This window comes from Puma concolor, chromosome B3 (assembly GCF_028749965.1).
Source record: "Puma concolor isolate L17-30 chromosome B3, mPumCon1.1.hap2, whole genome shotgun sequence".
Taxonomy (NCBI): Eukaryota; Metazoa; Chordata; class Mammalia; order Carnivora; family Felidae; genus Puma; species Puma concolor.
The window spans coordinates 33,829,806-33,855,070 of NC_141672.1; the positions used below are offsets into that span (position 1 = coordinate 33,829,806).

The window sequence follows — 25,265 nt, forward strand, 5'->3', positions numbered from 1 at the left end:
GTGACCTTGAGCAAGTCACCAAGCCCGTCCGGGCCTCGGGTTTCTCATGTGGAAGCCTGATGGAAATAATAAATGCCCGTGTCCTATGGTCGTGGTGAGGGTTAAGTGAGATGAAATGTGTGTGGTGGTTAGAGTAGCGCCTGGCGTGCACTGGTTGTGATTACAGCTGTGACCGGCATTATCAGCATTTGCTCCTCCGGGAACCTGCAGGGGGCGGGAAGCCTGAACCGGGTCTCCACTCCTAGATGTTGTGTCCCTGTCATGCCCTCAGGACAGCCCAGGTTAGGTCAGAGGGCCGCTGCGCCCCGCCTCGGACAGCCTCAGGCTACTCTGAGCCCCCTGGGGCTTCAGGACCATAGGAGAGATTCCCAGCGGGGTGAGGCAGAGAGGCTGACAGGCCTGGGGTTGGCTCTTCTCTCCAGGGAGAGGCAGAATTTGCGCGCATCATGAGCATTGTGGACCCCAACCGCCTGGGGGTAGTGACGTTCCAGGCCTTCATCGACTTTATGTCTCGGGAGACGGCCGACACGGACACAGCAGACCAAGTCATGGCCTCCTTCAAGATCCTGGCTGGGGACAAGGTGGGTCTGCTATGGCGTGGGCACCGTGCAGGGGCCACTCTGATCTGGAGGGGAGGCCACTTGCACCCCATAGCCTCTTCCTCCCGCTGGGGCCTCCCAGTGCTGTCCACTTCTACCCATTTCTGTAATGCCTGGGCATCTGCTAAGGTGTTAGGACACATATTAGCTTACAGGGGTCTCCTGCCAGGGCGTGGGACTCCTTCACACTTGGGATGGAGTGATGAGTGGCAGAGGTGGGTAGAGTGGGGGTCGGGGGGGTATGTGACTGAGTGATGTAAGGGTGATGTCACCCTTACGTCACTCTGGGCATAGGTGTGGAAGGTTGGAGGGGAGCAGGAGGGAAGCATGTCTCGCATTTGTCTACCCCAAGCAGCAATCCGTTTTGGTTTCCAAATTTCCCAAGTTCCCTGCCTGGCAGTGGGAAAGTGGGAGCACCAAGGGAAACTAGCAAAGCAGGGATTCTAGAGGCCAGATTTCCTTTAATCCTTAATGCCATCCTTTCCTTTCAGACGGGAGAGATTCAGTTATAAAAAACGAAAGCCAATAGGGATTTATGCCTCAATCCATAAGGGAAAAAAGACTGAACCTATAGAGGTTCCTAAAGGTCTGATTTAAGTTCAGGGACACCTTATCAGAGTCATACCTAGAGCTGGAATGACCCTCAGAAACCACCTTGTTGAAGTGACTCTGGGGCCTGGTCTCCTGACTTCTGGAGGGATCTGATCAACCCCACCCTCCTTGAAACTGGTTCCTAGGGGACTCTGGCAAGAAGTAGGGTATGGGGCTAGGAGCCCACCTTGTGGGTCAGATCCTGTGAGTGAGCCCTTCTGGAGCCTGAAGCTCCCGAGAGAAGCAGCTTCCAAGGAGGCCTGTCATGGGCAAGCAGATAACCTGGACTGGGAGCCAGGCTGGGCGGGGGCGGGGGCGGGGGCAGGCCCAAGACCTGCCAACGTAGTGGAGGAGACAGCAGCCGGTGTCAAACTTGGATGCTCACTGTATTTGCTGAAATGACACGACCTCCACAGAGCCCAGCTTGAGTGGGTGTGGGGTCCCCTGTCTTCCACCAGAGTACCTGCTGGTGTTGATCCTGCCCATGGTTCTTGCAGACTAGAGTGGTACATGAAATTACAGGTGCAGTTCCCACTTGGAATTAGCTTGGAAGCGGGCCAAAGTCGGTGTTGAAATGGCAAACAGGAGATTTTAAATGCCTGTGTATTTCGTGGTGTATATGTATGCCTGTGTATGCATAATAAACACACGTGTATACTTGGTGTACACGTGGATATGTGTGCACACACATGCCTGCGTATCCAGAAGCGGGAGGGCGGGGCACTTCCTGCCGCCCTGAGTGAGGGTCCCGGCCGCCCCGCCCGCTCTCTCTGCAGAACTACATCACGGTGGACGAGCTGCGCCGAGAGCTGCCGCCGGATCAGGCGGAGTACTGCATCGCCCGGATGGCCCCCTACACCGGCCCCGACGCCGTGCCCGGTGCTCTGGACTACATGTCCTTCTCCACGGCGCTGTACGGCGAGAGCGACCTCTAACCCGCCGGCCCCGGCCAGCGCCCTCGCCCTGTCCGCTGTGCGCCCCCGCCCTGCGCCCCCGCTGCTCCCCCCCCACCCCACCCTGCCACCCCAGCCCGGGTTTGGTCTCCTCGCGCAGCCTCGAGCCCTCGAACCAGGCGAGCCGGGACCCACGTGGCGTCGAGCCGCCCTGCCCGCAAAGTGACAGTTTACAAAATTATTTTCTGCAAAAAAAAAGAAAAAAAAAAGTTACATTAAAAAAAGTAAAAACAAAAAACAAAAAAAAAAACACCAAAAAACCACATATTTTATTATAGAAAAAGTATTTTTTTCTCCACCAGACTTCAATGGAAAAGAGGAAAAATTAACTGTTTGCACCGAAATGTTTTGTTTTGTTGTGACATAGGAAAATAACCAAGCACAATGTTATATTCCATACTTTTTATCGATTTTTTTTTCCTCTCTGTATCATCTGCTGTATTCATTTCGCCAATCTCATGTCCACCTTGATGTGGGAGTGGGGGTGGGGGTGGGGGGATCTTGTCAAAAGGCACATTGGTGCATGTGTGTTTGCTAGCTCACTTGTCCATGAAAATATTTTATGATATTAAAGAAAATCTTTTGAAATGGCTGTTTTCTAAGGAAGAGAATTTATGTGGCTTGTCTTCTCGTTTTTAAGTCCCGAAGTGTGGTTAGGTTCTTTATCAGCACACACTATTTTCCCTTTAATTTTAATATTGCCTATTAAAAATGGTCAGAACAAGATCGGAGAGTGTGGACAACTTTGGTATTGCTTGTCACACACCATATTAAAGCGACAGCGTTCCCATGACCGCTTTTTGCTTGCTCCTTGCTTACTGTTTTCCAGAAGTGTGTGTGTGGGGTCAAGGATGATGGGGGCCACCTGTACCCAACCTTAATATGTTTATGACCTTGGCATAGTCAATCCAAGAGTTGGACACTTTACTGAAAGAGCCACCCAGGCGACCCCCTTTATTTTAAAAGGTGGTTTCCTCGGAAGGCTCCTGTGAGTTGAGAATAAGGTCACAGATGTGACCCATTAAAGGAAGGGGCCGTTTAATGATAAGTCCTACCTTTGTTTTCTGTGGCATGAAACAGCTCTGTGACATCTCTATGCCCCCCTTCCTTGTATCTTTGCTACAAGGGAACGCACTGAGGTCTCAAAAACCCCTCCCACCCCTTGCTATTCAAAATGTTCCACAGACAACAGCTGTCCAGCATCACCTGGGAGCTTGCTGGAAATACAGAGTCCCAGGCCCCACCCCAGACTTTCAGACTCAGAATCTGCATTTTTTTTTAATGTTTATTTATTTTTGAAAGAGAGTACAAACAGGGGAGGGGCAGAGAGAGAGGGAGACACAGAATCCGAAGCAGGCTCCCGGCTCTGAGCTGTCAGCACAGATCCCAATGTGGGGCTCGAACCCACGAACTGTGAGATCCTGACCTGAGCCAAAGTTGGACGCTTAACTGACTGAGCCATGCAGGCACCCCATAATCTGCATTTTAACAAGATCCCCAGGGGATCTGTGTGCACTGCTCTGGCTTCTGTAGTTTTTTCTCCTTACCTGTCTCTCCTCCCTGAGGCTTTTACTTCAAGTACAGGGAATAAAGACAATTAGTGATCATACCAGTAATAGTGCAGTAGACTGCCATTTCCCAAATGGGTAAACTGCACTACAGTTCCCTTATCTGTTAAGTGGGAATAATAGTGCTTTTGGAAAGCCATCGCGGTAACACATAGAGCTCCAAGAATATTAGAACATTTTGGAATACTCACTTCCCAGGGAAGGAGGCAAGAAGGCCATTCAGAAGGAAGGACCTGGGGTAGAGGTTGGCATTTGCTTTGGGAAACATTCCTGTCAGTGTTACCACTGGCTGGTAAAAAGTCCAGAAAATGCTCAGCCGTCGGTCTGCTGTGGGTATAGCTGCACGGGGAGAGCCGTGGAACAAGGCCAGAGGCTGGTCTCGGAAGGTCAGAGTCCTTTGAGAGAGGCCAATACATAAGATGGCTTCTTTCAGCTATTTATACGCAAGTCTAACCAAGGGTACAGTGGGACAGGAGTTGAAGAGAAGGAGAAATTGTTCCAACCAGAAAGTTTCCTAAACCTGGGGTGCAAGCACTTTACCATACCACAGTTTCCAGAGGTACAATCAATCAACCTTTTCACTGCTTGCTTTAAAAAAGAAATTGTGTAAGAGTCCTTTCAATGCAAGTATGCTTACTGAGTTATTCCACATCCTTTAGAGAAATTCCCTTATTTGATTTTTTCAATATTCAAGCGTGCTTGTATATGGGCAAATGACTATAGTTACTTTAAATGTTCAATCTGTTAAAGAGATAAAAATTTTAAAACCTGTTTCTTAAGCTTTTTAGGTCACCACACTTGTCTTAATATATTGACAATATGATTTTTTCTGTAAAAGTAAAAACACTCTTGCTTGTCCTAATCATTCATACATCTTAAGTTAACCACCCACAAACAACCCCGTTTAAATTTCCCAAAATAATTAAGTTCCTTTAAATATTTTAAACATATTTACGAATTTTCATTCTTTCCAGTACATCAGACTCCCACCAAGGCAAATTCAAATTGAAGCAGCAAAGTCTTAGCACAAAGCAGTTGAAGTATTATAAATGTAAATCAAGTTCTCTGGAGCAGTGCAAAGCTGTTTACTAACAATTCTCTCACACCTCCAAAATTAAAATCATGCATCTAATTTCAGTTACACATTCCAGATGAAAATCCCAAAGCAGATAGGTGCTGGGCTCTCTTATGTGTTCAAACTCCTTAGATTAAGCCACAGGTTGTCACGAGTATAAAACTGTGTAACCCCCCTCCCCCCCCCCCCCCCCCCCAGAATCTTAATACTGAGAGTCTGACTTACTTCATCCATTTACTTATTTCTACATAGGTGATTTTAAGTTCCCCTGTGGCTCATTGCTGGGTTTTCGGGTCACAGGTTCAGAATTGTGACATCTGTCATGTGGCGATTCCAAACCAGGACACAAGATGAAGTGCTCACCCACTTCTAGATTTCACCCAAGGCACCGGTGAACTCATGGCCTTGACTCCAATAGTCAAGTGCTGTTTGCTGTGCCCCGAGCCCATGCCCCTCACCTGCTGGTCATCTCTTATGTTTCACCCTTTGCCAATTTTCATTGTAAACAATTCCAGCTTACTTGCAATGATAGGGTAGGTGGAATTTTCTGTCCTGATGCAGGTGGCAGTTGGTTGTTCCTGCATCCTTGGGATGAGCTCATTGACTCTCTTGCCTATGTAGAGCATGCGTTTCTCTTGTATTTTTATCTGCCTCTGTCCATACATTTGGAGGGACTTTGGTGACAGCCTGATGAAGGCCAGTCTACGAAAACAGCTCCTCTCTCTCTGGCCTGTCAAGCGTTTGGTTGAGATCCTGTGACCATTCCAAGTCCCAGGCCTGTCTCAGGAATCTGCTGTGTCCTCCATCACTGGACCAACTCAAAACTGTCCCCTGGACACAGGACTAATGCTCAAAGGGTACAGTCAGTGTGGTGAGTGAGTTACCACAACTGAGAACAGTTAAGATTTCCTTAGGTTGGAAGGGGATCAGAGGCTCTGCCAGTACCTTGGCCTGTGCCAGGTAGGGTTGCTCAGTATGGAGGGTGTCCAAGGGTGGCGTGTGTGGTGAGGGGTGCCTCTGAGTCGTCCCACCTAAACCCAGCCTTAGACTAGGGTCTGCCTTCCTGTCACTGAGGGAACGAATACAACCTCTTTTGACATCAGTGCCTTTCAAAGGAGACACGTGGGCTCAGGTGTGCCCTTCTACTCCCCAGCTAGGTAAATAACCTCCCCAAATGGCATCAATAATGCCACTTACCTTTTGTGCCTGGCACACGATAGGCATTTAATAGGTGACAATAAGTATTAATATAGTTTTTTTTAAAAAAAATTAGCTGTGCTTTGTTATGCTATTTTAAAAATTCTTGAGGCAAAAGGCCTGGTTCTAGAAAAATACCATTAAGGGGAGTCCTCTTCCGGTCTTTGAGCTCTGTGGTGGGCTTAATAATAGTCCCCAGGAGACGTCCCCGTCCTAATCCCTGGAACGTGTGATTACGCCACTGCACATGGCAGATGGCACTTTGCAGATGTATTGAAGGATCTTGAGATGGGGAGAATATTCTGGATTATCTGGGTGGGCCTTCATCAAGAGGTAGGGACGGTGGAGGTAGAGATTGGAGTGCTGTAGAGCCATAAACTGAGGGATGTGGATGGCTAGTAGAAGCTGGAACAGACAAGGAAATGGATTCTCCCCTAGAACCTCCAGAAGAAATGCAGCCCTGCTACTGACTTTGTATTTCTGATCTCCAGAACTATATATATAGGCTTACCTTGTTTTATGGCACCTCACAGATACCGTGTTTTGTACAGGTTGAAATTTTTTGGCAGCCGGGAGTCGAGCAAGTCTCTCGGCGCCATTTTTCCAACAGCATTTGCCAACTTCGTGTCTCTGTGTCAATAAAGTATTTTAAAATTAAGGCACACGCATCTTTTTTTTTTTTTTTTTGACATAATGCTGTCGCACGCTTAATAGGCTGCAGTATAGTGTAAACATACATTTATATGCAGTGGAGAACCAAAAAATTCACTTGATTTGCTTTATTGTGATATTTGCTTAATTGTGGTGGTCTGGAACCAAACCTGCAATATCTCTGAGGTAGATGCCTGTATAAGATAATAAACTCGTGTTGTTTGAAGCCACTATGTTTGTGGTAATTTGTTACAGCAGTAGTAGGAAACTCACACCTGCTCCATTGTTCAGGCCTCACGGGAGCCTGGTTGCCTCCCTGACGCCAGGGGCCCATGTTATAGGCTTGAGGCTCTGGAGAAACCACTCCTGCTTCAAAAGCTTGAGTTTGCAATGTTGGCCCCTGGGAGGCTGCCACAGCTGTTGGACCAGAGCCCCTCACCCTAAAAACACTAGTCCACAGAGGAGGGAGATAGAAGCTACAAAACCCTGAAACCCCAAAAGGGCCAGAATGGCCGGGCCTACAGGAGGTGGGTGGACTGGTTAGCGGCCCTGGGCTGAGGGGGTGAGGGCTGCAGGCAGGACACAGTCTAGGACACTGAGTTGTCTGGGAAAATTAGGAGCTGAAGTTTCATCTCAGTTTCGTTCTCTGAGGATCGGAATTAACGGAGATGTCCCCTTGTCCGTCCAGATTTTCCCAGGGAGCCCTCCCAGGCTCTACTCACTGCAAAATTCTTTTTAGTTCTAAATTTAGACCCAGTGGTGAAAGCAGCATTTCAGGAAGAAAGGGAGGAGCCACTCCTCTTCCAAGGTAATAGCAGGAGGGCTGGCTGAGAGACATCCAAGGAAGCTTCAGTGGGCCTCAGTGACGAGCTAAATGTGGGATGAAGGGCAAAGATGTCCATGGAATGTTAGTGTTAGAGAACTGAAGAGGTCACAAAGTCCAGCCTTTCCATTTGACAGAGGAGAAGATTACAGCCTGAGAGCATTGGCTTGCTCGAGGTCACAGGGGTAGGTTGAGGAAAAGCTAGGGTGAGAACCCAGGTCTCCTGACCCATAGCCCAGTGCCCTGTGCAGAACAGCCAAGTTTGGAGCCAAGGGGCGTGGGAGGAGAGAGAGGCAGGAAGAAAAAGAGAGAGAGGGCTCTTTTGTTTCCACACACAATCAGCATGAGATAATTAGATGTGATAACTTGTTACCCAACCTCGAATCATTTGTGGATGATAATCAGGAGCTGCTGGGTGATCTAACGATTAGGACACTTGCCTGCAAGAGTCACGAAACCCAACCTACGCTGGTAAAGCCAGAAGGGTCGTTTCACTGACTTGAATAAATGAAGTGTCCAGAGGTAATGCTGTCTTCCCAGGTGCCTGAGACAGGGGCTCACCAAGGCCAGCAGGACGTGGTTTCCCTGGATTGACTCCATTCTCAAACGGGCTCTCCTTCTGAGGTGGCAAAATGGCCAGGGGCTCCAGCCTCACCACCTTGCAACTTCAAGTCTAGCCAAGAGAAGAGACGAAGAGACGCCCTTGAGAAGAGAATGACATCCCCCGGAGGTATGTCACATGTTGGCCTCAGCCAGGGCAATGAGATTTGCTCACCGGCTTTGGCCTGGCCTGGGTGCTCAGCCTAGATTGGAGGGCGCAGCCCTACCCAGGCCACCTGGACTCAGAGTGGGCGTGTCAGGACTCTACGGCAAGCAACAGGAAAGGCTCTGCTTCCCCGCAAAACTCGCATAAGGAGTGGGTTCTCCCGGTGCTGATGCTGGCCAGCCAGCGTGACATCATCCACGGAAGTGGGAAGGAAGGGGTTCCCACCCCAGATCAGGGGCTGGAGGCAGGGGGCACTGGGGTCAACACGACGGCCAAAGGCAAAGGCAGCCTCTAGCAGCTGCTGGCACTGCCCCGCCAATATCCAGCAAACTTCCACCTATGGTTCTTGCATCTCTGTGCCTGGGGACTTTCCCCCCAGAACCACAGAAGGAGACTCGGCCTGAGGACGAGGCAGGCTACCGGGAAGTAGCTACCAGGAAGAGTGAATACCAGCTCCCTTACCCCTTGGATGGGTTGATTGTGACGCACGGGTTTTGCAACTGTTTCACAGCGTTTCTCCACTCAGTCCCGCTGCCCACGGAGCTCACAGCGCAAACAGCCATCTAGAGGCTGCTTTGGGAATAACCCAAATAAACACACAGCCCATTCTCAGGGAGTGCCTGGAGTGTGGCTTCACCTGGGAGCCCCGGTTTAGACCCGAGAGGAGCATCAAGGGGGTCCCACGCCCAGTCCGAATACGGTTCTAGAACGCTTGGACCTGCTTTGGAGAATCCGTCCCTGCTGCCACGTCGAGAAGGGAACACCAAGCATGCAGGGAGGGGCTGCCGCCTCCCCCAGGGCTGCCTGCGTGTTTCTTCATGTGCAGCCAGTGGCTGGCAGGGTGAGAAAGAGCCTTCTGTGTGCCTGCAGAGGGCTGGGGGATCCTGGTGGCCAGGCATGTGGACACTCAGAAAGCTATCACTGGGCACCTGTGGGAGACCCCAGGTTTAGGAGCAAAATTCCCCTTTTATAATTCAAGGCAATGGGAAAGCAGTTCTTTATGCCAAACTTGTCTCTCCAGGTTATATTTTAGGGCACACCTATGCACTAAGCGCTGCCTGGAGTAGAGTGGATGTTAAGTAATGCAAAGAACCCCGATTCCCCATTAAGGCTTCCACCCTCCCACACTACTATCTGAAGATGCTTTTTGAGAAAGCAGGTCTTAAAACGAGCTAGGTGGATGTTGCCCTCCAGTGGCCAAGTGTGTCTTTACAGCGTTTCACAGATGAGAGCCACTGAGGGCAATACCAAAGCTCTCACCCTGCCAGCCTCCCCTGTTTTTGTTTTTCCTGCTCCCAACATGTATCAACTCAGTAATTGCTGGGATGGCGAGGGGCCTTGATCTGTGCCACAGAGGGACAGCAGATGCAACCAGGAACACTTAGCAGGAAAAAAAAATGGCTAACATTTGTTTGGCCACTTATTTTGTGCTAGCCCAAGTCTTAAGCAATTTACATGCATATAATCTAATCTCCACACATACTATTCTTATCCCTTTAAAAACCAGGAAATCAAGGCATAGACATTTTAAGTTAGTTACAGAACTGGGATTTGAACCCAGGTCTCTCTAATCCCCAGAAGCAATGTTTCATTCGCCTTACTAGTGGTTCTCAAACTCGGCTGTGCTCAGGAATCATTTGGGAAGTTTGTCAAAGAGTCCAGGGCTCTGTCCCCTGAGGACATGATGGAGTAGGTCTAAGAGGAGCAAAGGGAACTGGGGATCTGTCCCTAGGATGTTCTAGGTAGAATCCAGTAATAATCCAAGCAGGTTCACGGGCCACACTTTGGGAAGCACCAACGTAAGACCTCATCATTGTCTGGAGAAGATTCTGTCTGGATATAAAAAAGAACTAATAGTCATAGATGTGGAGTCGATTAATGTCCACAGGCCAACCATTGTGACAGGTGGTTTTATATACACAGCCTCAGTTCCCTTCCTTGAGTAACTCTTGGAGATCAATGTCCCCAATGTGCAGATAAGGATGCCTCCAAGAGAGAACCGGCCCTCCTCTCCCTGCTCTCTTCTCCTTGGGGAATCCGTCCATTTGGCATTCCGCCACCGGTTGACGGTGCATCTCCCAGGACGCTGCTCCAGAATAGGCCATTTCTGCAGAGGGATTATTCTGAACTGAAGGCGACTGAGAAGCAAAAGCAGATACAAGAAAGGCTCCTGATCCTCCTCCTATCTGCCTGAGTGTGAGTGTCCCCTTCTTCCCTCTCTACTAGGAAAGACAGAAGTTAGTCACAGGAGAGAACTCTATATACCCCTATCTGGGGCGCCTGGGTGGCACAGTCAGTTAAGCGTCCGACTTCAGCCAGGTCGCGATCTCGCGGTCCGTGAGTTTGAGCCCCGCGTCGGGCTCTGGGCTGATGGCTCGGAGCCTGGAGCCTGTTTCCGATTCTGTGTCTCCCTCTCTCTCTGCCCCTCCCCCGTTCATGCTCTGTCTCTCTCTGTCCCAAAAATAAATAAAAACGTTGAAAAAAAAAATTTATATATACCCTTATCTTCCGGCACGTGGCACTAAAGAAACCTATATAACAAACCTGGCTGGGACCAGCCCTTGTTTAACATACTTCTCCTCATTTGCCTTCCCACAACTTGCTGCCCTAGAAACTGAAAGCTCTTTTTCTGTGTTTTGTTGCTTCTCTAAATATGTATTGTTCTTCAGTCAAGATGCTGTATAAGGTCAAGTTCTAACCACCTTCTTTTTTTTATGTTTATGTATTTATTTATTTATTTATTTATTTACTGAAAGAGAGAGACAGAGAGAGAGAGACAGAGACAGAGAGAGAATACCAGCAGGAAAAGGCAGAGAGAGGGAGAGAGAATCCCAAGCAGGCTCCACACTGTCATCACATTCCCATGTGAGGCTCAATCCCACAAACCTTGAGATCATGACCTGAGCTGAAACCATGAGTTGGACCCTCAAATGACTGAGCCACCCAGGCGCCCCTCTATCCTGAGTTATTCAACTCTGAGTGCTCCCATGTGTATGTGGGAGGACTATGTTAATAAACTTCTGTTTGTTTTCCCCTTGTTGATCTGTCTTTTTTCATCAGAACTCCAGCCTTTGTCATTAACTTCCATTTACTTGATTTGGTACTTCAAAGAGAAAGTATAACTTGGTATATTAAAAAGTTAATAAAGATTAAAAATGATCTCAATTTTCTTTATCTACTTTTTAAAGCATTAAGTGAATTTCTTCTGTGTTGAGGCCTTTTCTCTGAGGTACAACGATCGTTATTTCAGATTTGTGATTTTCACAGAGAAATATGGATTGAATCATTAATCATCCATCTGATTTAAGGAAGATCTACCATTTAAAACAGACAAATACCAGGGTGCCTGGGTGGCTCAGTCGGTTAAGCGTCCGACTTCAGCTCAGGTCATGATCTCATGGTTCGTGGGTTTGAGCCCTGCTTTGGGCTCTGTGCTGACAGCTCAGAGCCTGGAGCCTGCTTCGGATTCTGTGTCTCCCTCTCTCCACCCCTCCCCTGCTCGTGTGCTCTGTCTCTCAAAAATAAATAAACGTTTAAAAAAAAAATAAAATAGACAAACATCTGAATCATTCCAGAAGATCTATCATTTGTTAACTTTTTTTTTCCAACTTTGTGAAGTATATGTTAATTTTTTTTTTTTTTTTTTTTTTTTTTTAAGAATCTGAGTCCAAATACCCGTGGAAACAAAACCCAGAAGAAAATTTTTGTTCTAATATTACATTTGCTATTATAGGAGTAGTTCTACATAAAGCGGAAAATACTTCTGAAATCAGTCTTTTGTTAGTCTAATATGCAGAGCCATGAACCTGAGATGGGTAGAGGAAAAAAAGTTGTTGTTTTTTTCCCCTCCCCTACACCCCCATGGAAATTAGGCACCTTGATGTTGGTAGGGACTTTTGCATTGTCTGGCAAGGGGCCCAGAGTAAGGGCAGGTAGTATTGTTGAGCTGAAATGCCCCATCCCGCATCTGGAATAGTTAATCCCTGGGACAGGCCCCATGGTGGGGGGGAGGGGGTGCGGAGATGAGGCACTGTAACAGGCCACTTGGGAGCCAAATCCTGGTTGCTGGGGGGCTGCTTTTCATGAAGCCCTCAGAGTGCTCTGAAACCAGGACAAACCCCTGCAAGGAAGAGGTCCTGTGAGGTAAGCTGAGCAAGCACAGCGGCAGGCAAGGCTGGAAAGCAGAGGGGCGGGGAGGAGGGAGGCCAGCTTGTTCACAGTTCGGGCCCCACCACTGCTGCTCCTGGCCACCAGATTCCAAACAAACCCCTGTTCTTCAGTCCTTGACTCAGGGTCTGTTTTTGAGGGAGAACTCCAACCAAGCCAGTGGCCCTCCCCGGGTCCAGGGTCCCTGCTAGTACACGGTTACCATCTTGCCGTCTAGCAAACAAATAGAGCTCTGGTTTGCAGCATTTGCTGATCTCGGTGGCATAAGCACTCCCCCGCCGTGGCTGATTTCCATCTACTAAGTTGATGGCCCGGACCGCAAGGTGGAGAGGAGGTGCCCACTGCTGGCTCTCAGGGGTGGGGGGTGGGGGGCGTGAGCCTTCTCTGCACAGCACTGCCCCTGTAACACCTGCCATGCTCTACTGTGTCTGCTCCTGCTCCTTGCCCCCTCTGTGGTGTCCTGTCATCTCAGTACTTGACAGAGCGTCTGCTCATCCTGGGTACAAATATTTGTTGAGCCCATGGGAATAGCAAAGCGACAATGGTAGTAGAGGTGAGAACTGGTGCCAGGATGTGTGTCCAGGCAGAGGGAAGGGGACCCTTAGGCCTGGGAGAGCCAAAGACTCTTCTGGCCGAGACTTGAGTGTCCAAGCATAAGCTTTGAACCCACCAGGCCTGGCAGGGAGCAATTGAACACACAGGGGTCATCAGGAAATGAAGCCCAACTGGGGGGTAAGGGGCACGTGTGGGAGGTGCCAGGTCTTTGGGGTGCAGGTGGCTGCAGCATAGAGGAGGAGAAAGGAGAGGTGTCCTTCGGTCTCTGGGGGACAGCAACCCTGGTTTGATCTGCGATCCCACTGGCTCTTCCCAGCCCCCATGGCTGGAACCCAGACAGGCCTTGCCAGTGGCCCCTTCTGTCACCAGCCTTTTTGAACATGGAGCCCTGACCTGGCCATCCTACTAGTCAAGCCCAGTCTGACAAGAGAACTTGCAATTAGTGTCTTTCACCAAACTGCCACCTTTGGGATCTCCTTCAAGCTGCTTTCCCCAGGGCCTGCGGTGGGCAGAGAAGCAGGGAGTAAGCTTGGTCAGCAAAGACCCAGTGGGGCTGGGAAGGCAACAGGAAACCCACAATTAAAGCCTGGGAGGATGGGCGGTGGAGACAGGTCAAGGAGGCCAAGCTCACTGAGCTGTGGCAGAATCAGGTGAGCTGGGAGCCATGAAGCAGGGCTTCTGGAAACTTCTGAGCCTGGAGCTGACTACTAAGGATTGAAACAGAGCAGATGACAATGACCTACCTCTCCTGGAGAATTAACCAGGGCCTGAGGACAGAAATGACAAACTGGCTTTGGCCTTGTTCCTCTCACTTTATCTAGAAGGCAGGAGACTAGGACAACATAATGGGAAGCACAGGGGCCCAGCAAACGTGGGCCCTGAATCCTGTCTCTGCTGCTTACTGCCTTTGTGACCCGGGGAAAGTTATTTCACCTGAGTCTCGCTTCTCCTCTGTGATGGAAGGCTCCTGGGGTTGTGTGCTCCCGCACGCTAACTGACCAACATGTGCTGGCAATATAATTAGGGCTCAATAAATAATACTGGATTTCATTGACTCTAACATTCATCAATTTTTTTCAATTTTATTGAGACATTATTGAATGCCACCAATTGTAAGAGGCATCTTTTGGGGGAGAATCCTTTTACAACGTGTACGTGTATCTTACACACTTTTTAAATTTGTCAGTCATGCCACAATTAAAAATAAAGTCATATTTATTTATTTATGTTGCGAGTGGGGGAGGGGCAGAGGGAGAGGGAGAGAGAGAATTCCAAGCAGGCTCCGAGCTATCAGCACAGATCCTAACGTGGGGCTTGAACCCATGAGCTGTGAGATCATGGCCTGAGCTGAAATCAAGAGTCAGACGCTTAACCCAGGTGCCTCTACAGTCGTTTCCATCTTACGCTCTTCTAAGAAAGAAAACAAAGCTGCCAAATGAACTGACCTGCCATCAATTGTAGGTTTGAAACCGAGACTTCAAAGATAATAAAAAACGAAAAAACTGTGCATCTTAGCGTTGATGAAATGTTGTAGTTCTTTTTTTCTTCTCAGTTGTGGTTTTTATGCTTCTGGACTTTTTTGCCTCTGGAATATTGTAGGGTGCAGTAACCCCTCACCGAGCAACCCCCCCACCCCCGCCCCCGTCCCACCTGCCCCCAGCTGGGCTGAAGAAGTAGTTTCCAGTGCTTTGCCCTCTCATCCATTTGCATATGCTGCTGCTCTCCCACGGCTTGTGCTTGGGGCCTGGGGTCTGTGTGTGGTTTCCGGCTGCTGTGAATGTCCGTCTTGACATCTGTTTCAAGGGGCCCGGGAAGTCAAGGTCTGCAGTGGCTCACACTGTCCAGTGTTTTCTGTCCTCCTGGGGCTGTGGATGTTGGCCCACATGGGTCTCCCATCTTTTGGGAGGCTGACAGGCCTGTCTGATTTCTCCCAGCTACTGTATGCAGAAGTTTAGCATACATTGAGACAGGCCACAGGCTCCCTTGAGCCTCAGCCCTGATGGTTTGTGCCCCAGGGCTGATTAAGGCATGTGGTGCTCTCTGGGCCCGACTCCGCTCAGAAACATGCCATGATTTGGCTTTCCCTTCAGTTCTGTCCTGATATTTTCTTCTAATACCCAACTCATGACTTGACTTCCCTTTCGCTACACGCTTAAGGTAAGGCTGACGGCTATGAATCAAAACTCTGTTTCCGAAAATTTTTTGTGTTTTCGAGATATCTTGGCTAAATGGTTGGTGGTTTTGCTTTTTGTTTTTGTTTTTTTCCCTGTATGAAAGCTATGTCTGCATTTCAAAACCTATTGGCCAGTTCATGGAGCTCCTCAGTGCATTCTGAAGCCCTAACTGTGGCCCTGGATGCTCAGACACCTAGAGAAGTGGATTTCTTTGGAAAAAGTACGGTAGCTTTTTAAAAAAAAAAAAAAAAATGCTTATTTAATTTTGAGAGATTGAATGTGAGCAGGGGAAGGGCAGAAAGACAGGGGGCAGAGGATTTAGAGCAGACTCTGCCCTGAGGACCTAAAGAGGGGTCTGCTGACCTCAGTGAAATCCACGTGGGGCTCTAACTCATGGACCATGAGATCAGGACCTGAGTTGAAGTCCTGTGCTCGACCAAGTGAGCCACCCAGGTGCTCCAAGCTTTTTTTTTTTTTTTTAATTGAAGCGTGTGAGTGTCGGAATTAGATGGGTGCTTCCTGGTGTTTTGCTGTTATTAATGAGGCTGCCGAGGAAACCCCTGAACATTATCTTTGTACCCATGAATGTGGATGTGTCTGTAAGTTTCATTACCAGTAATGGGATTGCTGCATTGATGAGTATGTGCTTTTATAATTCGATAGACTGAAAATTACCTCTCATTTACGTTCCCACCTTAATGCTTGAGAGATCCCATTTGTTTAAAGACGAGCTTAAGATAATCTAATAGAATAAAAGCTGCATAACTAATTTGATATAAGAAGTGCTAGGGATTATCATCAATTAAATGTCAGTGTATTTGTGTGTGTGTGTATACACATACCTAGTCTTTTCATTGCCTAAGGTTTATAAATTGTGTGTCTGGTACTTTAAAAAAAAAAACAAAACTACTTGATTGAGGTCTGATTGATAAACAGAAAGCCGTGGATATTTAACGTATACAAATTGATGTGCTTGTGTCCGGTACATTTGAAGTCTCTCTGTCCCTGGAAATCATTCAATTAATGTATGTGGGGGCCAAAATATTAGACATCAATGTTGTCACGGCGCTTTTAAAATGAGAAAAATCAAGTCCGGCTGGGAGACTCTTGCCGCAATCCTTCTTTGGGCCAGCAGATGGCGCCTGTGCTCCCCAGTGGCCACCCCGCTTTGAGACTGGACTTTAATATAGTAACCAGATGTTGCCCCGAACATGTAATTTTCAAACCTCCTATCCCACCACAAGGAAAACCTCGGAGGATTTTCTTCTGGGAAGAGCAATTAGCCTAACCTCTTAGGAGGAGAAATTGCATCCCCGAGCTTGACTGGGAAAGTAAAATATCCTCCCTAAGCGGTCTTGGGGGGGGTGTGGAGAGAAACCGCCAAAGGCCTTTGGGATGGAGGGTGTGCCGGCGAGGGCTGGGAACTGCAGGACTGGGGTGAGGGCTCAGGGTGGGTAGTGCCTCGGGTCTGAGGACATCAGTCCCCAACCTGTCAGCCTCTGGGTTTAGGTTGGAGGGTGACGGAGACACTGAGGAGTGGCAGAATTACTTGGGGGTAGGTGAAGAAGGTGCCTCTCATCTGAGTCAGGTGCAGATCTATGGGGACCAGGCCAGCGCAGGAGACCTCATTATGCCACCCCCCACGCCACCCCCACCCCCCATCTATCTACAGTGAGCAAATGTCCCTGGGGATGCAACTACACAAGGCGGGTCTGGGCCTGCCTTCACAGAGCCTATAGTTTGGGGTGGGAGCAGAGCAGTCTTTCGTGGGGTCTCCTCCAGGTCAGCAGACCCCAGGTCAGCTGCTTTAGACTCTGGACACCCTGAGTTTGGAGAGAAGATTGCAGGGAGTGATCTGAACTGGAGGGGATGGCCTAGAAAGACCCACATAGCAGGCAGAGAGCTAGCTACAAGGGATCAGTGGGGGCGAGTGGGGAGCTTGGAGCTGGCGGTGGGGGGGTGGGTGCTTTTTACCACAAGGCTGTTCCATAATTAGAACCAAAGGAAGCATCCACACGGCCAAGATTGTGTGAACTTGGGCGCATACTTACCCTCTCTATACTTCAGTTTCCTCATCCATATGGGGTCGTACCAACCCCATAAGGCTACTAAAAGGGTTAAACCTAAAATAATGCTCATAAAGCACAGAGCACAGTCCCTGGCACCTAATAAGTTCTCAAAAGGTTGTTGTCGCTATCATTTATCATCATCATCATTATCAGTTGTTATCTGCTGGAAGAGGAAGGATGGATGGGAAAAGGTAGGACATGGATGGGCATGGAGAGGACAAGTCATGGCGTGGGGAGGGCAGAGCAAGCTGGAGAGTGAGGAAACAGTGGGAGCAAAGGCCAAGAGGTGGAAATGTCAAGTGACCAACGTAAACAATTTAGTGATGAGTTCGGTGTCTTTCTGTGGATGGGGGTGGGGGGAGAATAGTGCCGTGCAATCGTGGAGCAGTCTTCCTGAGGGATTTGGGGCAAGGGTTTTACGCGGAAACAGAGCATGATTGGCTTCACGGCCATGGATTCCCTTAAAGGCTAGCAGGCCGTATTTCCCTAGGGTCAGGTAAAAGAGCCACCGAGCGAGCGAGTGCAGAGTTGGAGGACTGTGACTGGTGTATATCCGGTTTCCTGATAGTGACGCATTTCCTGTTAATTGCAGCCTGACTTGGGTTTAGATCTGTGATGTGGGCCAGGCCACTGGGGTGGCCTCTATTTTGTGGGTCCCGATACATGAATTACCTTTATCAGAAGGTAATATTCTAAGTCCTTGCTTCTCAAAGTGGAGCCCGAGGACCAGCAGCGACACCTGGAGCTTGTTAGCAGTGCACACTCTTGGGCCCCAGCCCAGGCCTTCTGATTCCGAATGTTCTGCTTAGCAAGCCATGCAGATGATTTGTTTGCATGTTGGCATCTGCGAGGCACCCTCTCAGCCACCACTTGTGGGCGGAACCCGTTTGGTGGGGCAAGTCTCTGGAAAGACAGGTTGGGACCAATCAGTACACTTCCCCCTGAGTACCCCCACATGCAACTTGTTAATTAGGATTCAATATCTGTAGTGGTTTTTTCCCCCCTTTGAGGTAAAACTTATATACCATGAAATGTACACATTAACTGTCCCTTTGAGTTTTGACAAATGCATCTACTGATGAAACCAGACTCCAATCAAGACATAAAACATTACCAGCAACCAGTGAGTTCCCCCATGCCTCTTCCCAATCAATCCCAGCCCCGGCCCCCAAGAGGCAACTGCCCTTCTGATTTCTTTCGCACCACCGATTATTTTGCCAGCTTTAAAATATTTTTTTAAGTTTATTTCTTTGAGAGAGAGAGAAGAGGGGAGGGGCAGAGAGAAAGGGAGAGAGAGAATCCCAAGCAGGCTTCACACTGTTAGCGTGGAGCTCCATGCTGGGCTCGATCTCACAAATCGTGAGATCTGAGCCCAGATCAAGAATCGCACGCTTAATGGAATGAGCCACCCAGGTGCCCCTGTTTCCCCGGCTTTAGAACCACATATAAGTAGAATCACACGATAGGTCTCCTTGGCAGCCCTTTCTTTCATCAGCATAATGTTGTTGATACATTCATGATGCCATGTGTGTCTGTGATATGTCCCTTTTCATTGTGAAATCATATTCTGTTCGGTAGGGGTGCCACAGTCTGTTTTGGGGTTATTATCAGTACGGTTGCTAGGAACGTTCCTGTACAAGTCTTTTTGCGAACATATGGCTTCATTTCTCTTGGTTACATACCTAGGAAGTGGAATTGCTAGGTTATAGACGAGGTATATGTTTTGTTTTCAAAGAAACCACTAGACCTTTTCCAGAGTGGTTGTACCACTTTATACCTTTACCAACAATGTATGAATGTTCCAGTGAACATTCTCGTCAGCATTTGGCTCTGTCAGGCTTTTTGATTTTCACCATTGTGGTGAGCGTAGAAAGGTATCTCACTGTGGTTTTATTTTGCACTTCCTAATGATGACTAATAGTGATGACTAATAATGACTAATGATGTTGACTATCTCCTTTTATATGCTTATTGGCCATTCACATATCTTCTTTTGAAATCTTTTGTCTAAATCTTTTGCCTATTTGAAAATGGGGTTATTTGTCTTTTCATTACTGAGTTATTACTTCTATATCCTGGATACTAGTCCCTTGTCAGATGTGTTTTGCAAATATTTTCTGTGAGTAGATTTTTACAGGAATCCCAGGTACTGGCTTTGGCCCCAGGTGGGGGTTGTGTGGGTATGGGGCTGGAACTTGAGTGGACCGCTGACTTTGGGGGTGTATGTTGTATGGGGCTACGGGCCCCTCCCTCACAGGGCAAGTGTGAAGGGATAATGTGACAACAGCACAGGTAAAAGTCCTTTGTAAAGTATAACGAGATAAGCAAGGGCTTATCACTGACACTTTACAACCACAACAGAAGGAGGGACCGTTTTGCTGGGCCAGCAGCGCAGTCTCTCTTGGGAGCAGGAGACAGGAGAGAAAAAGCCACCCTTTGGCTGGAAATGGCCTCTCTTGTTAAGATCCGAGTGGTTATAGTGGAGTGCCTAGAACACAGTACAAGTTTGGTGTCACATCTAGGCTCAAATCCACGTTCTGCCAGATACTATCTGTGTGCTCTTGTGCAAGCCCTCATGTCATCAGGAAACTGGAAATAACACCTACCTCAGCCCGGTCGTTGTGAGGATTCAAAGAGCTTTTTCCTCTTGGTGTTATTATTTGTAGAACGTGGTGCGAAGAGGGCTGCGGATGTCGTGCAGTCCTCACAATGACTCTTTGATGTAGGCTGTATCACCTTAATCTTTGGTTTTAGGCAGTTGCTGGTTGCTCCGAAGATGCTCCTGGAGTCTGTGGGAGGCTGCCTTGAAGCTGTGCTCGCTTGAGTCCCGTCTGGGGCGTATAGCTCTATGCGCCTGTGCCACAGGAAGGCACCAGAGGGCGCTCGCGTCCCCACTCTGGGCCCATGCTGAGACAGGGATGGGAGGTCCCCAGCCCCAAACTCAGCTTCCCACTGCCGCCCTGCTCTGTGTTCAGACTGATCTCTGTGGCATTTTCTGGGATGGAGTGTAGTCTCCAGAAGGTCCCTATTTGGGGATATGGGGCTAACTAGCCCAAGGGGCCCTGCACCGGAAGGCCAAGGAGGGCAGTATTGGTCTCTGTCCCCTGAAAGGGTTCCTTGTGGCAGGGGGCTCATGCAAGGCCAGAGGGCACAGGGGAGGGAGCCAGGCTGTTTGAGCAGCTTTCTGTGTGCCCTACCCCCACCCTTCACACCCCCTGTTACCTCCCTGGACCACATGTCCCACACCCCCACATGCACCCATTGGAGGTAGGGATACAACTCATGGCTAGGCAGGGCTGTGCCTGACCAGGCATGACTCTGGGTTGAGGAGTATCTGGCACTTGTTCTCCAGAGATTCTTGGGCTCCCACCTGCCTCTTGCTTACTTCAGTCTCCCCCAGAGAGTTGACTGGGGGTGGGGAGTCCCTCTGTGTGCCCGTCAATGCACAGAATTGTCCTTGACTTTCCCTTTGGGTTTCATGGAAGGTGTTGGGAGGTAGGCTCATAGACCCCTAGGGGCCCCTCCCTCCAGCTCTAAGATACACAGCCTCTCATTAGAGCAACAGCCTTACCCTCGCCCCCTTTCTCACACATTATCTTTATTCCTGGCTCCATCTAGCCTCCCCCACCCCCAGTCCAGAGCCCAAGTGGGGCCTTCCTTACCCCAGAAGGAGGGGCCCTCGGCTCGCCTTGGCCATGGCAGTGAGCCACTTCCATGCCAGCTTGAACCCACCCCCTTAAGCAAACAGGCCAGGGCACTGACCCCAGGCCCAGCGGCCAGTGGACAGGGTGGCTATCCCGGCCAGGCCTACCTGCCTGTGCAGGGCATCGGTGAGGGCCTCTCGGCCACCCACCCCCACCTACACCTCAGGCAGGGCCAATGGGTCTCTTGCTCCTCTTTTCCTCCCAGAAGGGGTGGGCAGGTCGATACCTGGCCCAGGGTCCTCTTAAGCAATTGAGCTCCCAGTGGCCCGTTGATGATTGACCAGGCCAGCCGGATACTTGGTCATCGAATGTGCATGTGTCTGGCAGGCAGAGGCCCTGGGGCCTCCAGAGCCCCTTGTTCTGGAGACTTGCTGTCTAGGGAGGGAGATCTGGGGGGTATTCACGGTGAGCCAGCCTGCCACTGGGCCACCCAGTTTCTCAGAAGCCACATTCCTTCCTCTCTCAGAGGCCATGTGACAGCAGCAACTGCTTTTCCCTCCAGCTGGGCCGTTAACCATCCAGCTGCTGGTTTACTGGTTTACTCTCCACTTCTGATGCATTGGTCCCCTCCCTCCCTCATCCACTCATTCACCTGCCCACTTGCTCACCCACTGGGGGCTGTGGGACAAGTGGACCCACTTCTCCACTTACTCATCCCCATGCCTGTCCACTTGCTTATCCACTCCCTCCCTCATCCGGTGAATGAACACCTCAGGTGCCAGGCCAGTGCCGGGAACAGCCAGCAAGGAAGTGCTAAGTGGTCAAGGGCAGGGCCTTCGGGGCCAGAGGGACCAGATGTGAATCCTGATTGTATTGTTTCCTAGACGCGTGACTACGGGCACATTCTCAACATTTTTTTTTTTTTTTTTTTTTACTCTCAAACTTCTTTTCTTTTTTAAAAAATTTATATATAGAGAGAGCACATGCATGAGTGGAGGAAAGGGGCAAAAGGAGAGAGAGAGAAAGAGAGAGAAACAGAATCTTAAGTAGGCTCCATGCTCAGCAGAGAGCTGGAGGTGGAGCTCGATCCCATGACCCTGGAATCATGACTTGAGCTGAAATCGAGAGCCGGATGCTCACCCGACTGAGCCATCCAGGTGCCCATACACTCTCAAATTTCTGAGTGCCAGTCTTCTCATATAGAAAACAGAGACCCCATGCACCTTCCTCCTCCCAGAGTGGATGTAAAGACTGGCTTCAGGATGAATTAAAGTGCTTGAACCAGAGGCCAGGAAATGGGGCTGTGGTTACTGGGCCTCTTGGTGGCCATGTCTGGCTCTGGGGACTGCACTTGGCCTATTTCCCCACGGCTACCCCATCTCATCCCTGCCTTTCAGTCAGGCTATGCTCCTTGGGCAGGTGGCCCCCACGCCCAGCCTTGACATGGAAGGCGATAATCACTGCCTTCCCACGCACCCCTTCCCTCTGCCTTCTTGCCTGAGGGGCACTCTGGGGTTGTATCAGGTCAGCCAAGACACCTGGAAGATCTAGCTCCCTCCTTCCCTTTTTGCTGCCAAGTTCGCCATGACAGCTGTGGGGTGGGGACGGACCTAGAGCATCTGATCGCTCGAGGGGGTCATTTCAACTCCCGTCTGAGGCCCATACCTGGCCAGGACTCAGCCCCAACCCCAATCCCTTCCGCAGGCTTGGTGTGGACTGTTCCCTTCTGCTGCTCTGGGGGCTCCTTGGGGGCAGAAGGTGCTTTCTGGCTGCAGAAAAACTGGCTGAACTGGAAGGGTTAGCTGGGGCGGGAGAGGGGAGAGGGACAGGAGCAGGGTTGAAGTGGCCTCTGTCTGAGGGATTTCTTCCCCTCCCCCGCCCCACCCCCACCCTCACCCTCCGGCAGCCTGGCCAGGAGGCTTCAAGTACATGGGGGCCTGTGTTGTGCTAGCCTTGGCTGGGGAAAGCGAGTAGAACTGTGGGTGTGGACTCTGGAGTAGGTCAGACCAGAATGCAAATCCTCCGCCAGCCCTCTGACATCAAGCAAAGCACTGGTAAAAAATCTCAGGGGTTTAAGACATGCGCTGCGCGTGAAGTGCTGAGCATGAGCCTGGCACCTGGGAGGTGCTCTGTCATCAGGGGACGCCACAGGGGGCAGTGGCAGCGTACCTGCTTGGATGTCCCCTGGCCATTTGGCTCAGCCCAGCACCCCTACGACTGCCTCCTGGAGCCTGTGATGGGCTCAGCCCGTCCTCACTGGCACCTTTAGGGGAGCTTTCCTTGCTGGGAAAAGCCTTCTGCATCCTGAATGGGGGTGCCGGTGGGGGGTAGGGGGTTAAGGAGCCCACAGCCCACAGGCCCGTGTTTTCAGGCTAATTTACTGAATGGACCTGCCTTGGGGGATTGATTCCAGTCTAAAGATGGGCTCAGCTGCGGGATCCACGCAAACACACGTGCACCCACATTTCAGCTGCAGCTGCCCACACGGTTGGGGCCTGGCCTCTGGGCTCCTCGTCCCCGGCCATGGGGTCATTCCTAGTTTGCTTAGTTGGATTAGTTCACTCACTTTTAAGCTTCTAAAGGACAGGGACTATTTTTTCTTTAAACTTCTGTATCCTCGTTGTCCAGCAGTGTGACTGGCACTGACTGAATGGAATGAATGGCCACTAGGCAGGGTCAGAACGGGTTCAAGGGGGAGTGAGTACCATTTCTTGCTTGGGCGTTGAGTGAGCCAAGGTGGGCATCCCAGGCGGGTGTTCTAGACCCCTGTGCGCTGCCTGCCCTGGTGCCTCTGTGCTGAAGGGGGGGGACTCTGGCAGACCCAGCCTGTGTGCGGCCTTCTTGAGTGAGGTCAGGGATTTCCTAGGCCCTGTTCCTTGGTCTTAGCACCCGCTTTCGATTTGGGGGCTGGCACCCTCTTCAGAAAGGGGCTGCTTTAAAGGCCTGGCATAGATAGAGTAAATGCTTAATACACGCTCGTGCATTGAGGTACCCGCAGCTCTGCCCGGGGAGCTGGCTGGGGAAAATGCTCATGACGTGGCCTGCCCACCAGGCTAGCCCCAGGGCTGAGTCACCACCCAGCCTCATGACCCAGTTGAGAGGGAGGGCTTGAACCCCATGAGTGCCCTCGCCTGTGGTTGGCCAGGAGATGGAATTTCCCCTGAGGAGGTGGCCTCTTCAGCCATGCTCTGGCCTTGCCTGGAGCAGGGTGACTGGGAGGCCACCTTGCCCACGTCTGTGAGCCTGTACTGAGAAGAGGCCAGGTCACAACGGGGGGAGCCAGCATGTGCCAGCAGCAGCCCTCCTCTTGGGACAGTAGTGCCCGGGTGCCAGCCCTCTGGGGAGCAGGCCTGCTCGAATGCATGTTTCCACAGCGGGAACTCGGGCTGCTATCAAATCCCAGTTGGCCACAGATGGGCTGTGACCTTTGGGTGTTGATTATTTGCCCTGAGTCTGTTTCCTCATCTGTAAAATGGAGGTGCTTACATACAATGGAGCATTATTCAGCCATAAAAAGAAGCGGAATCCCAGCCCGTGCCTGAAAACACACTAAATGAAAGAAGCCGGGCCCCAAAGGTCTGGGTATTTGGAGTATCAGAAGAGGCAAATCCAGAGAGACAGAAAGTAGACTGGCAGTTTCCAAGGGCTGGGGGGGAGGGGGCAGGGGGAGCAGCTGCTTAATGGATAGGAGTCTCCTTCTGGGGTGAAGATGATTCACAACCAGATAGGGGTCCGGGCCGCACAACTTCGCGCACATGCTAAATGCCCCCGAATCGTTCACTTTAAAAGGTTCATTTTCTGTCATGGAAGTGTCACCTCAATGAAGATGATGGGGTTGCCACTGCCCCAGTAGGTGGCTGGGAGGATCCAGAGAGAAGGTGCGTGTGAGGCGCTGGCTGGGGGAGATGAGGGCAGGTGGCTGAGGCTGGCATAGCCCCTCTTCCAGGGGAAAGAGGGGACTTCAGTGGCTGCTTCAGCAGTTGTGGTCGTGGTTCCCGTGCTGCCGAGCCAGGCTCCAGCCTCCGATTTGCCGGACAGCTTTGGGCTGACCCTTCAACCCCGGTGCGTTTCTTAATCTGCTCATACCTGCTTCTACCCGCCTTGGAGAGTGTATGTGACCGCTGTGTTCGGCATGTCACCCCCGTCACATCCCTGTGTCCCATCTCTCGTCATCTTCACAGTGCACACCATTGCCGGGCAGTGTATCAGGAATCTCCCTGTTCTTGTGTTTCTTGTGTGTCTTCCATATAGAATGTGAGTTTCACAGGAAGAGATCCTTGATCTCTTTGGCTCACGACTGTATTTCCAGCACCCATTGCCTGGCACCTAGTAAGTGCTTGATAACTGTCTGTTGATTGAACAAATACACGAATCCTCATTCTTTACACAGTGGGTGCCAGGTGCTGCCTGTACTAAGTGTTGTCGGTGAATAG

At 50.2% G+C, this 25,265-nt stretch overlaps 1 protein-coding gene across 4 annotated transcripts in view; it reads left to right on the top strand.

Annotated features, from left to right (window-relative positions):
- Positions 1 to 6,864, top strand: part of ACTN1 (actinin alpha 1) — a 100,681-nt gene extending 93,817 nt beyond the window's left edge. For all 4 annotated transcript variants that reach the window (XM_086709436.1, XM_086709434.1, XM_086709435.1 and 1 more), the window contains 2 exons: positions 423 to 581; positions 1,967 to 6,864. In XM_086709436.1, the coding sequence (XP_086565562.1) occupies positions 423 to 581; positions 1,967 to 2,125 (318 nt within the window). In that variant the 3' untranslated portion in view covers positions 2,126 to 6,864. The remainder of the gene's footprint in view (positions 1 to 422; positions 582 to 1,966) is intronic.
- The last annotated feature ends 18,401 nt before the right edge of the window (positions 6,865 to 25,265 follow it).